This window comes from Lathyrus oleraceus, chromosome 7 (assembly GCF_024323335.1).
Source record: "Lathyrus oleraceus cultivar Zhongwan6 chromosome 7, CAAS_Psat_ZW6_1.0, whole genome shotgun sequence".
Classification (NCBI taxonomy): domain Eukaryota; kingdom Viridiplantae; phylum Streptophyta; class Magnoliopsida; order Fabales; family Fabaceae; genus Lathyrus; species Lathyrus oleraceus.
The window spans coordinates 271,465,477-271,479,488 of NC_066585.1; the positions used below are offsets into that span (position 1 = coordinate 271,465,477).

The following is a 14,012-nucleotide window of genomic DNA, read 5'->3' on the forward strand; positions in this document are numbered from 1 at the left end:
ATGAGTTGAGTTGGGTATACTCATAAATGAATATGTTCGGGTAATTTATGGATTGTGTTGAGTTGGGTCAACGAGTTCGTAGGACGACCCACACCCATGAACACCTCTATTTGCTGAAAAATGACCGTTTGGATGATTCATTGCCATGGTGGTGAGTTTCTCTCCGTCCATAACCTGTGAAAAACTTCTTTATTCACTTTGCTACTGCAAAATTCTGTGAATATAATGTTATGAATACAAGATTACAAGAATAAGGGTTACTCTCTGTATTTATAGATTTATGTTAACTTACTCCCTAAGTCAAAATCCAAAAATATAAAACTCCAAAATAGTTAACACTACTAAAAATAAGTCTAAGTTGAAATCCTATATGAAACAACATGCTTCGACACTTCGACACACTAGTACAACTCGACATACTAAATGATTCGACACTTTCTTACTTCTGTCAAGCAACCTCCTTTGAGACAAAAAATTACAATTCAACAAAACCCTCACATCACATGATTTAGAATATATAATTTAAAAATATAAAATATTTTATAAAAAATAAGTTAGAAATACATTGCACCACAATGTTTTATTTGTCTTACTATAATTTGGACACTTCAAAATTATTTTGATATAGATATTTTTTGAAATTCAAAATAATGAAATATAAAATGATTTTATGCAATAAAATTATATCATTCTGTCACTATTTTAAAATTAAAATATGATTTAATGGGATATAATGTAAAGTGGCATATTATATTTTCTCATATTTTTTTATTGGAGGTGTATAATCTAATATGGCAGGCAATGGACTATGGAGTAGATTAATTGTATTTCAAAAAGTGATATTACCATAAAGATATATTTTTCCTATTAAGCATAAAATGAAAAGAAAAAGCTAGATAAAGAAAGACATCACATTGCCAGCCATCTAACAGCCTTGATAGGATAGGGCACTTGTACTTTCTTTCCATTTTGACCCATGTTTACAAATTACAACTAAGCATACATTGTATACACTTTCTTACTTTTTATTATTAAAAGTAATTAAAATTAATTATAGTCAAATGAAATCACTTTTTATTTATTACACATTCACAAATAAAATAAATAAACACTTCTCATTATTAAACAATTATTTAATTAAACCAATCGGAGCAACGTCCCTCTCTCCGGCGTCGCTCCCAATCGGAATGTATATTTTCTCTCTCTAGGGTTTGCTTTCTCCGATCATCGCTTCGCAGAGATGTCGCGCCAGTCGACGGGTTCCGCTTTCACCAAATCCAAGACCCTTGATAACAAATATGTATGTCATTTTTACCCTTCACTCTCATTCTCCATCAATCTCAATCAATTTTGTTTTGTAATTGAAATTGAAATGCTGTTGTATAATGTTGCCGTTGTTGATTTCTCAACTCCATATTGTTAAATTATTGCTTTATAAATTCTTAAGTTGAACTTTGAAATTCAATTAGTGGAAGCTTTAGGTTGGTTTTGTTGTTGAAGTTGGAAAATTTTTGGCGCGACTTTTACTTAACCAGTATGATAAGACGCATGATGAAGCTATGGATTATGAAGTGATCGTATTAACGGCAAGTTTGCTAGTGTAGTAGTTGAAACCTCTCATATTTTGCGGTGGCTTTGTGCGTAGTTGAATGTTAACGGATGGTAGTAGTGTAGCTGGTAGTTGATTAAGCAGGTGTAATGTGGAACGGTGGAAGGGAGTAAAATGGAAATAGTGATGGTGATGGTGGTTGCAATAATGAAGTAAAGATAATTTCACTAGTACGTTGGTGTTGAAGGTAGTTGTGATGTGCACCGGAGGTCGTGAGTGCTCCTGCTAGATTGGATGGTGGAAGTTGCACCTTTATTTTTTATTTATTTTTAAATCTTGGTATCCAGTCTTGCGACATACTAATCCAATCTCACCGTCCACTTGCGGGGTACACTCAGGACCCAAACCTTCACCACTAGGCCGACTCCTAGGGGATGGTTGCCCCTTTATTGCTTTCACCACTAGGCCAACTCCTAGGGGATGTTTGCTCCTTTATTTGTTTTCATTTGTGGAATGGAATGTTAAATGATTTTGAATTTTAATTTTAATTTACTGTTAATTGATCTTTTAGTTAAACTTTTTAAGTGTTGGAGAAGGTGTTGTAGGGAATGCAGTTGGAAGGATTGATTCTATTTGTAATTCATGAGAATGAGTATCAATTGCAAGTATTTGGTTTTTATCCTGTGTTGTTTTTTATTTTGAAATTGCATATGGGATTGACTTGTTTAATAGCATAATTTTTGAATGACTGATTGCTTTGTTTACATGTGAGCTTTGGAGCAGATGCTGGGAGATGAGATTGGGAAAGGAGCTTATGGTCGAGTTTACAAAGGTTTGGACCTGGAGAATGGAGATTTTGTTGCAATTAAGCAAGTTTCTTTGGAGAATATTGCTCAGGAGGATCTCAACATCATCATGGTATACAGTGAATTTTAATATCATCTATTTTTCGTGTTAAATTTCAAGGTAGCTATACATAATACATGTTTAGGTCCTGAATCTGATGGCATACTCAGGGTGGAGTTGTTTTTGGTTCTTATTGAAATGAGAGATACTAGGGGTCTGCGATTAAAATGAGAATACTAGGGAGCTATGTGTAAATTGTATGAAATTAAAAAACCCTAAAGTCTTAGCGTCTGCAAAATCCCAACTTTGGTTAGTTCTTGGAGTTATTTGCAAGAGATTGATTCCATTAAGATATCATCATCATTGGTGTCATAGGTTATTCCAGTTATACGGGTCTTTGTTAGTTCATTACTTTTTATGCCGGGCTTTCTGAAGTACACTTAAATTCTCAAAATTTATCTGCAACCGATAAAACAACTAGCACATTTATATTGTTGCCTTTTTTGTAATGCATATTTACTAACCACTAATTTGGGTGTTGTTTACATGTGACTATACTTTTGTTGGATGGATGCTTAAATATTACCAGCAAGAGATTGATTTGTTAAAGGTAATTCTTTTCCTCAATGTTAGATTCGCACTACATTATCGATTGATTTTTCTTTTGCTTGATAACTCGGGGTATTATTTGCTCTATTTGTCCTTTTTTTCCAATATTGAGCCTGAAGCTTAGGCTTTGTTTGGGAGTTTGGAGGGGAGGGGAAGGGAGGGCTTTGAAAAACGATTTTTTAAAAAAATATAGAGAAATCTTTAACATTTTTTGAAAAAGAGATTTTGTTTAGAATGATAAAAGAGTGCTTATCATTAACATATTTTTAATATTTGGAATACTATAACAAGCTAAATTATATTTGAACAATTGATCTAAGTCCTCCAAAATCCTCTAAAACCTTCTCCAATACAATTTTTTAGTTCCTCCAAATTAGGGGGATTTTGGTTTTTGAATAAAAACAAATCTCCCAAAACCCTCCCCACCTAATTCCTTCCATTCTTTTCACTTATTCTTTCCCTTTTTTCAAAAATCCCCCTCTCTTCCCCTCCAATGATAGATTTGAATTGAATAATGGGAACATATTCTATTTACCTGAGTTTGGAAAATAGGTATTAATTGATAGTATGCATTGTTTTTTATACTGCCGTGCCGTGTTCATTGTTGAAGTTATACAATTTTAGTTTTTAGGTGATAGTGTACAATGATGTTTTATAGATGTGTTCATTCTTGAAGTTATACAATTTTAGTCTTGGGAGGAAACGGAAGAATAATGAAATTATTTTACTATCATTTTGATTGAGGAAAAGGAAGAATAATGGAATTATTTTAATATCATTTTGATTGTTGTGTTGAGTGTTATTATAGATAATTATTGAATAATATAGAATGATTTTCATTTATTCTACAATGAGGTTGAGTCAATTTATATACAAGAGAGAATCTCTCAAGAAAGGAAAAAAATAGAAAATAAAAGAAACTATCAATGCTACTCCCTCCGTCTTACAATAGGTGTCCTCTTTCCTATTTTTATTTGTCTCAAATTATTTGTTCCTTTAGAATACCAATGTAATATTTATTATTTCTTTTCACTAACTTATCCTTATTTATTGTATTTTAAATCATGTAACTACTCCACTATCTATTATTAATAAGGTTATTTTAGTAAATGATATTCATTTTATCATTTAAATCAACACAATTAATCATTATCTTAAAAAGTGTGAAAATCTCAAAAAGGACACCTATTGTGAGATAGAGGGAGTAATAAATAGAGAATATTCAGTTAAAAAATAGAGAATATTCAACACTCCCCCTTAAACCGGAGCATATATAATCAATCAGGTCAAACCCAAAGTGGTTTGGTCCGAATAACGGGTTTAGGTTTCCAAACTTGCAAACGTGACCCGTTTTTAAACAATTTATTTAATGTAGGTTAAAACTTTTATGTATTGATCTAAAACTTTTCAATTTAGTTTAAGTGTTAAAATTTCAATTGTGGAATTTAGTCTAGGTTTTGAAATTTTCAAAAAATAGAATGTCATTTTATTATGTATTTTATAAGTTTAAAAAACTATGTTTTATGACCTACACTATATCAACCCGCTTATTATTGGATTGAGCAGGTTTTGACAGAAAACTATGCTTTTAAACCTAACATAACCCAATGAAATTTGTTTAGGGTAGGCTAGAGGTCTGTCTAAAAATGGACCGACCCAACGTCGGGTTGTTGTATTATCATAGAATGTAATGGCCGCGATGGCAGTAATATGGGTGAGCTTATTATATGATACACTTGTTGGGGAGATCGGGGCAATGTCGGGAGTAACATTGGGTCAATGCTCCATGATCACAAAAGAGGGAGACAACATATCTCCACCTAAAATCTGAATGCATTAGGTATACGAGTTACCTATCTTATATATCCAACATCTAATCTATTCATAATTGATATGGGACTAACCTTGAACCCAATCCCCATACCCTATACTTGCACCACCGTTATTACTAACAAAACAAACCTTCTGGCTACACTGCCTTGAATACTTTCGATAATAGGATCCAACCACTAGGACATGCTTCCGCTCCTTCTCTTATGGTCACAGCATTGATCCATTGCTCTCGATACTCTCCCTGTCTCCCTAGCAAGTAATAGCATAGCATGTCAATGCTACCCACCATTTATATCCACGCACCAAGTTCAATGCTTTTGGGCTTGAGGAGGTGTTTTTGGGAAACCCAAGTCCTATATTAAAAGATACAAGGCTTGATTAGAGTTTATATAGAGTGACACCCCTCACTTTATTGGCTGATTTTGTTAGTATGAGTTTGATCCAATATAAAACTCTAATTGATACCATGTTTTTTTAAATGATGATTATTTTGCAGAATTTGAACCACAAAAACATTGTAAAGTATCTTGGATCCTTGAAGACCAAGAGTCACCTGCATATAGTACTTGAGTAAGTGAACTTAACTCTTTCACAATGTTAGAAGATTTAATCATTGCATCATTTGAAGGGTATTTATAGTAGTTAATGGATTTTGTATCATATTGTTTCCAATTTCGTAGGTATGTGGAGAACGGCTCACTTGCAAATATTATCAAGCCAAATAAATTTGGACCCTTTCCAGAATCATTGGTTGCAGTTTATATTGCCCAGGTTTGTAGGCTTAACTATTCACCGAAGTCTTTCCAAAATCTGGGTGTTTTTGAATTTCATACTAAAGTATTATATGATGTGAAAGGTGTTGGAAGGCTTGGTTTACCTACACGAACAAGGTGTTATCCATCGTGATATTAAGGGTGCAAATATATTGACAACTAAAGAGGTAACTTTTTTATTTATTTATGGTTCTATTGCATACTTGGGCTTTGCATTTTAGAAAATTTAGTGGTTGTGTACGTGCAAATTGGTTTCATTACTATGTCTAGGTATATCTTAAGTTATATCTGCTCAGGTGAGTTTTTTCATCATACAATTTCTCCTTTTATTTGTACTTAATTAATTGTGTTGATGGCAGTTCTTAGTAATCTAAAATCACTGTTTAGCCATGTTGAGCACCGGAGTGTGGATTTTTTGTGTAGTTATATTTTGAATCTTTCTGTGAAAAATACATTTTGTATAATCCTTGCCCCTCTTTTTTTTTATTATGTTATTTTCTTATGCTTCTTACTAAATCTTTTGTGTTGATATTCTGTTATCCTCTGTAGTTAAAAATAAATGCAGATGACTATTTAGCTTGAGCTGCTGCTGTTTCAATTCACTGAACTGCTTTACCAACAACAACATCAATAAAGTTTTATCTCACTAAATGGGATCGACGGGCTGTATGGATAAAACGATGCCACAATATTCTATTAAATACCATGCTTCTATCCACCTCAGTAATCTCAAGATTTTTTTTAATAGTTTCTCGTATACTTTTTTTAGATCTTCTTCTACCTCTAGTGGTTTAAGTCTTTTCCATCTGATTTATTCTCCTTACTATAAAAATTATAGGTATTCTCACTACATGCCCGAACTATTTAAATCTCTCTCTCTCTCTCTCTCTCTCTCTCTCTCTCTCTCTCTCTCTCTCTCTCTCTCTCTCTCTCTCTCTCTCTCTCTCTCTCTCTCTCTCTCTCTCTCTCTCTCTCTCTCTCTCTCTCTCTCTCTCTCTCTCTCTCTCTCTCTCTCTCTCTCTCTCTCTCTCTCTCTCTCTCTCTCTCTCTCTCTCTCTCTCTCTCTCTCTCTCTCTCTCTCTCTCTCTCTCTCTCTCTCTCTCTCTCTCTCTCTCTCTCTCTCTCTCTCTCTCTCTCTCTCTCTCTCTCTCTCTCTCTCTCTCGTTGGGTACTTAAGAATCAACACGAGATTCATAGATAGGATATGGTTAGAAATGAAAATATTAGAGTGTTAGGGTAACACCTATAATAGAGAAGATGGTGACTTAGATGGTTTGGGCATGAAGGGAGAAGACTTGTAGATTCTATGGTTAGGAAAGTAGACCATTCGAAGAGAAATCAAACAATTAGAGGAAGATGAAAACTTAGAAAGACTATAAGAGAAGTTATTAAGAAAGATCTCGTAATTAACAATTTAGATAGAAGTATGGTTCTTGATAAAACATTATAGCAAAAGTTGATCTATGTAGCTGATTCCACTTAATGGAATAAGGCTTGGTTATTGTTTGTAGCAACAAATTACTAGGAACACGGAGCATAAAGCAGCGCAGAAAAAGAGTTAACATTAGTTGAAAGAGACTGGACAACTCTTCATTGACTTTCTTTTAGGAGTCCTCCATTTTATGTCTATTTTATATCCTTTTGTTATCTCTTATTAGAGGATAAGGTTCAACTAACAATCAGTTAGTTGATATCCTCCTAGTTAAGTTTAAATCAATCCTCTACGATATCCTTACTGTGCACCTACTGTACAGTATCCCTCCCTCTGTCTAACTAACTCCTAAATTTTAGGAACTAACTAATGGAAAATTAGTTAGAATTATGAGCTTCTATCTTATCTATTAATAGATCTATTACTTTGTAGTTGTCACAATTCATAATATTGAAAATAGAGAAATAATCAGATAGAGTTTCTCTACACTCTCTTCTTGAATCCATGAGATTCATAGATCTCTCAACCTTTTATAATTATCCGTGATAAATTATTTGTTTATGAGATTATGAACAGCTTTTTCCGCCAAATTACTTTATGTTTGCATTATAGTGTCACACCACGGGTTTCCTTTCGCATCACTTGTAGTCTCACCTGATTTTTCCATACTCTAGATTTTTCTCCACTCTGTTTTAGACTAGGAGATTTGCATTAAAGTTCTCAAACTTCTTAATTTCCTCTTTCAGGGTCTTGTCAAACTTGCTGATTTTGGCGTTGCAACAAAATTAACAGAGGCTGATGTTAATACTCATTCTGTTGTTGGAACACCATACTGGATGGCACCAGAGGTATTAATAGTTGATATTATTCTGCTAAATAATTTGATTAGAGCTTATGATCATTGTCTTATTTAAGCTGTCTTTTAGGACCACTCTGGTATGTGAAAAAATTAGATTACTTCGTTGCAGTTTTTAACAACTTTGCCTCACTGTTCAGTTTGTGATTTTAGGAGAAATTTGAATATTATCCTAGATGTACTGTGTTCCGTGCATGTGTAGAAAAGTGTTTTTTAATGTATTTCAATAATATGTTACAATACAATAAGCTAATTTATTAAATAGAACAAATTCTAAATTTAATGGATTTTGTTTAATAGACCACGCACTACGATATAAAATCAAGTATAAATATTACCATTACATTCTATAAATCAACAATGCTCCTCAAGCTGGTTGTGAAAACTGAATATTATATATTTTGGTATGAATAATTTACAAGTGCTAATTTCTTGATATAAACTATTCTAACCTAATGCGCCTGACTATTAAAAGTCCGATTACAATTTACCTAGCAATAGCTCCGGTATTTGGCCTGACATCTTGATCGTTAAATATGGAAGTACATCGATATCTTCACTCATGGGTGGTAGAGTTGGGCGTCTTCGATCTTGTCATCTTGGTAGAGAGGGATCTCCCTCCTTGGGACTAACTTGGATGCTCTATCCGATTGGTTTCATGACGGGTTACTCCTCTTAGTATTAGGTTCCATAGGCTTTTCTCTATCTCTAAGCAAAAATCTTGCTCTGTGGGGGAGGTTGGTAGGTTGGAGGGTCAGACTTGGGTTTGTGATCTCAAGTGGAGAAGATCCTGCATTTTTGAGCATGAGCAAGAGTTGATTTCTGATCTTCTCTTGGTGATCAACGATTGTACCCCCTCAGTTCAGCTTGATAAATGATGGTTGTGTCATTCTAAAGATGGTGTTTATTCTGTGTCATCTGCTTACAGTTTTCCTTCTATCTCGGGAAATTCCCAGTTATTTGTAGGAATTGCCTACAGATCAAAGCTCTTCACTTAGTTTGGAGCAGTTGGTCCCCCTTTAAAGTTTGTGTTTTCTCGTGGCAACTCTTACAGGACCAGATTCCTACAAGAGAGAACTTACTTAAGAGGGAAATCCCACTGGTATTGGGGAGTATTCTCTGTCCTTTTTGTTCGGCGGCTACTGAGACCTCATCTAATCTTTTTGTGACTTGTGAGGTGGTGACTTCAGTTTGATATAGGATTTTTAGATGGTTGGGGTGGGTTATGGTGTTACCGAGAGATCCAGTGACCTTGTTTCAGATGTTCTATCTCTCTAGTGGGTTGTCTATCTCTCTAGTGGGTTGTCTAGGATTATGGGGTTGTCTTATGATTTGGCATGCTGTGAAAATCTCAGAATGATATAGTGTTCTCAGGTAAACCGGGGACTTTGAAGGACGTGGAAGACATGAGCATCTTCTTGGCATGAAAATGGTATCTTGGTAGGTTCATGGGTAGCTCCTGTGCTTTCTCGGTCTGGTTCGAGAATCCTATCTTGCATCTGAGCTGATAGTAGTTGAAGTGTCAGCGACCTCCCTTTGTGTGTTCTTGGTGCTCCGTTGGTGATTGATGTTCGCTTGTGTTGGTCTGTGGTTGGGGTGCTTTAGGTCTGTCTCTCTTTTTCTGGTTGTTTTTTTCCTGGTTTTGTGTTGTGGAGGGTTGTTGTTGCTTTGATTTGGTGTTTGTTTTTTCCTTTTCCTTCTTGTTGGTGTTTAGGTACCTCTCGTGCCTGTCCAATTGGCCTTTAGCGCCTTTTTTATATTTATATAATATATTTGCTTTAAAATATTTTGTTTATAATCCTCTGTCTTAAGTTGGGGAATTGATATTTTCCTAATTAGAAACAATTCTTTTAATGTTATAGGTGTTCAACTCTTTAGTTAGAAGGTATGCAAAAATAAAATGTATGTCAATTTTAATATGTTTGGTTTTGTTATACTGCACTGGATTATGAGCTATGCTATTAGCAAATTTATTATCACAATAAAATTTTGTTTGGAATTGAATAATATATTTCAAGCATGTTAAAATTACAAGCACTAATCTCTTTATATAAGACTATTTTAATCTAATGGGCCTAACTAATGGACTAAAAGCCCGAATATAAATTACTACTAATAATAGTAAAAATAACTTATTTATAACACTCCCCCTCAAGCTGGTGAATGAATATCTATCATTCCCAGTTTGAAAACAATCTTTTCAAAGTTATTGCTGTTCAATCTCTTAGTTAGAAGATCTGCAACGTTGTCTTGAGAAGAAATATATGGAGTGCAAAAAAGACCACTATCTAACTTTTCTTTGATGAAGTGTCTGTCAACTTCAATATGTTTGATTCTATCATACTGCACTGGATTATGGGCTATGCTAATTGCAAACTTATTATCACATATCCCTTGTGCCATTGCTTCAAATTTTGCTTAAGCACTAGATCTAGATACAACACTTTATTTTTTACTCTTCCAAGTCACAAGATTCCCACCCAGAAAAGTAGTAGTTGATCTTCTATCCACAACTGACCTTGCATAGTCAGCATCATTATATGCTTAAAGACTCACACTTCCATTTTGTTCAAACAAAATTCTTCTACCTGGAGTTCCTTTTAAATATTGCACAATTTGGAGCGCAACTTGTAAATGAATCTCCTTTGGTTGGTGCATGAGTTGGTTGACTAAGCTTACAACAAAAGCAACATCTGGTTTAATATGTGATAAGTATATAAGTTTTTTGACTAATCTTTGATACATTCCCTTATCAACCAGAATATTTTCTTCTACGTTCCCAACTTTATACTTGGATCAATTGGTGTACTTGCAGACTTGCATGTTGTCTTACCCTGTCTCTTGTAGAAGATCAGGAATGCATTTTTGTTGAGATATGAAGATTCCTTTTTTAGAGTGGGCAACTTCAATTCCCAATAAGTACTTCAATTTTTCCAAGGTCTAAATCTCAAACTCTTTGGCTAAGTGTTCCCCTAACAATTGTTGCTCCTTCTCATCATCACTTGTTACTATAATATCATCTACATACACTAATAAAACTGTTACTCCCCCTGTCTCAGTATTGTTCTTATTCAATGCCTCCATCTTTAAGTCTGTGGCATGTTTCCATTTCCTGTCAGACAATGCCTTAGATAAAGAGTTAGGTATTGTGATAGTGTTTAGACTCGTGAAGAATGCTTTATGGGTGGGAGAAAAATGTTCAAAACTTAGGTAGTTAGATATATGGTAAAGTGGGTTTTAATACATATTCTGGTATCTTTTCTAAGGGCAATTGGAAGATGTACATCCTTGTAGTGTGGTGGTAGTACTGAGTTGAATTCTGTTTCTTATTCATGAGAAAATTCAAAAATTGAATCATTTGTGCTTGAAGGGTCGGGAGAAGTTACCTCATGTAATGTATGATTGGATTCTTGGATATGAGTAGATTCAGGAATGTTTTTCTTTCTTGTATATACTAAATTCTTTCCAAATCTTAAATCAGTTTCAACATTTCCATTCTTTTCAGAATCAATTTTAGTCTCAACATTGTCACCAATAGTTTCAGTCTCAACTTCTGGTTCGAAAGTCAGGTCAAAAATTAGAGAAGACTCATCTTCCTTATATTCTCCCCCTGAAGACGAGTTTGAAGGAAGTAGCTTTCCTGTCCATGGAAGGTGACATCTCGAGAGACAATATTTATGAGATGGTGGATGATAACATCTGTAACCCTTTTGGGTAGAAGAGTATCCTATAAAGACACATTTTAATGCTCTAGGATCAAGTTTCCCTCTACCATCACTATGGATATGGACAAACGACGTACACCCAAATATTCTAGAGGTTAGATTACTTGAAGAAGACACATCAGGATAGAGTGAGGATAAGATATCCATAGGAGTTTTGGAGGCAAAGACAATAAAAGATAAACGATTAATGAGATACGATGCAGTTAAGATAGCCTCGCTCCAATATTTCTTAGGGACTTTATTTTGGAATATCATATCACGTGTTTGGTCTAACAAGTGTCCTTTCTTTCTCTCAGAAATCCCATTCTGTTGAGGGGGTTTAACACAAGAAGACTCATGAATAATACTTTCTTTTTTACTGAAAGAATTAAGACCGTGGTTAAAGTAATCTTTGGCATTATCAAACCTAATTCTCTTAATACTCACACCAAACTGATTCTTAACCATAGAGAAGAAGTGAAGAAACACATAACAAACTTCAGATTTTTGTTTTAACAAGTAAACCCAAGTAACCCGAGTGCAATCATCCATTAATGTTACAAACCAACGAACACCAGATATATTTGGAACATTCGACGGACCCCAAACATTAGTATGAATTAAGTAAAACAGAAAAATACTCATTTTATTATTGATTGGAAAAGAGCCACAGTTGTGTTTAGCAAGTTGACACACCTCATATCAAAGACTCTCCACATCTAAACTTTTAAATAATGAAGGAAATAATTGTTTATGACTCTAAATGATGGATGGCCAAGGTGACAATGATACAATACGACATTCTCTCTGTTGATTTTAATTGATTATGAATAAAATGATTTGTTGTTGCTGAATAAATTTGGAGGAATATTTTGGTTATACAAGTAATAAAGGCCATTCCATTCTCTAGCATTTCCAATTGTCCTCCCTGAATTCTTGTCCTACAAAACACAAACATTGTTATAAAAAATAACATTACATGATAGGTCGTTTGTGAGTTTCTGTATGGAAATTAGGCTAGTGGACAATTTGGGAATATGAAGAACATTTCGAAGGATTATAGGTGGACTTATTTGGATGTCTCCTTGCCTAACTACAGTTATAAGGGTACTATCTCCAGTGAATTTTTTGTTGTTGCAAGGACATGGTGAATAAGTAGAAAAGTGTGTGGGTAAAGGTGTCATGTGGTTAGTGGCTCCAGAATCCAGTATCCATTATTGGTTAAAGGGTTTATCTGAGGCATTAAATCAAAAAGAAAATTGAGACTTACCAAGAGGAAGTGAAAACGGGAACTTACCTGAATGTACCTCCCTGAATGTACCAGCATAGTAGTACCTGTGGGTTTCTCTAACTTACTAAGGAGGGATCTCAACCTCTCTACTTCGTCTTTGTTGAGTTGAGCCAATTCTCTTTCTGACATTTTGATGCATGTCATGTGAATGTGCCTTACTCAATAGAATAAAAAAGAACCAGCAAACAAGTCGTAAAGAGGCATGCAACCTTCAATTGAATTTTTTTTAATAAAAAGTTAATAGTGCTATGGATGAACAATGTTTCTGGTAATGAATAATACTCAGGTGAATAGTGCTCTTGCGGTGATGAACAATCCCACACGATGAATAGTGTGCGATGAACAATAATCTTGTGACGAATAAAATTTTCGGTAATGAACAATGTTTTTGAACCTAAACCCGCAGATAAGGCGACTAGGGTTTTTAAAAAAGAACTACAATTAGGGCGACTAGGGATTTGAAATAAGAACTGCAATTAAGGCGGCTAGAGTTTTGAAAAAGAAACCGCAATTAAGGTGGCTAGGATTTTTTATGCGGAAGCGAAACCCTCTCGAACGAGAGCTAATGATACCGTGTTTGGAACTGAATAATATATTTCAAATATATAAATTAATACTAATGGATTAAAAGCCCGAATATAAATTACTATTTGTTGGACTTTCCGCCTTAATTGCGGTCTGTCCCTAGTCGCCTTAATTGCGGCACTTTGCCTTGCCTCATTATAGCCCTTAACACCTTCATTGTGTTAGTTTTGAAGGGGTGGATTTAGTCCCACATTGCTTAGAGATATGGCCTGTGTTGTGTTTATAAGTGGGGGCAATGCTCACCTTACAAGCCGGTTTTGTAGGGATGAGTTAGGCCCAACCCAAATTCTGAGATGGTATCAGAGCCAGTCCTAGATCCATTGATGGGCTTCCCGCATCGTACACGCTTTGGGCTTATTGAGGCCCAAGCATGAGGGGGTGTGTTGGACTTTCCACCTTAATTGCGGTCAGTCCCTAGTCCCCTTAATTGCGGTACTTTGGCTTGCCTCATTGCAACCCCTAACACCTTCATTGTGTTAGCTTTGAAGGGGTGAATTTAGTCCCACATTGCTTAGAGATATGACTTGTGTGTGT

General features: G+C 34.8%; 1 protein-coding gene across 1 annotated transcript in view; it reads left to right on the top strand.

Moving 5' to 3' along the window:
* Positions 1-1,103: 1,103 nt before the first annotated feature.
* LOC127100952 (MAP3K epsilon protein kinase 1) overlaps positions 1,104-14,012 on the top strand; it is a 33,055-nt gene continuing 20,146 nt past the window's right edge. The window contains exons 1-7 of the mRNA XM_051038267.1: positions 1,104-1,300; positions 2,333-2,467; positions 2,985-3,005; positions 5,334-5,407; positions 5,518-5,608; positions 5,694-5,777; positions 7,789-7,890. Coding sequence (XP_050894224.1) covers positions 1,241-1,300; positions 2,333-2,467; positions 2,985-3,005; positions 5,334-5,407; positions 5,518-5,608; positions 5,694-5,777; positions 7,789-7,890 — 567 coding nt within the window. The 5' untranslated portion in view covers positions 1,104-1,240. The remainder of the gene's footprint in view (positions 1,301-2,332; positions 2,468-2,984; positions 3,006-5,333; positions 5,408-5,517; positions 5,609-5,693; positions 5,778-7,788; positions 7,891-14,012) is intronic.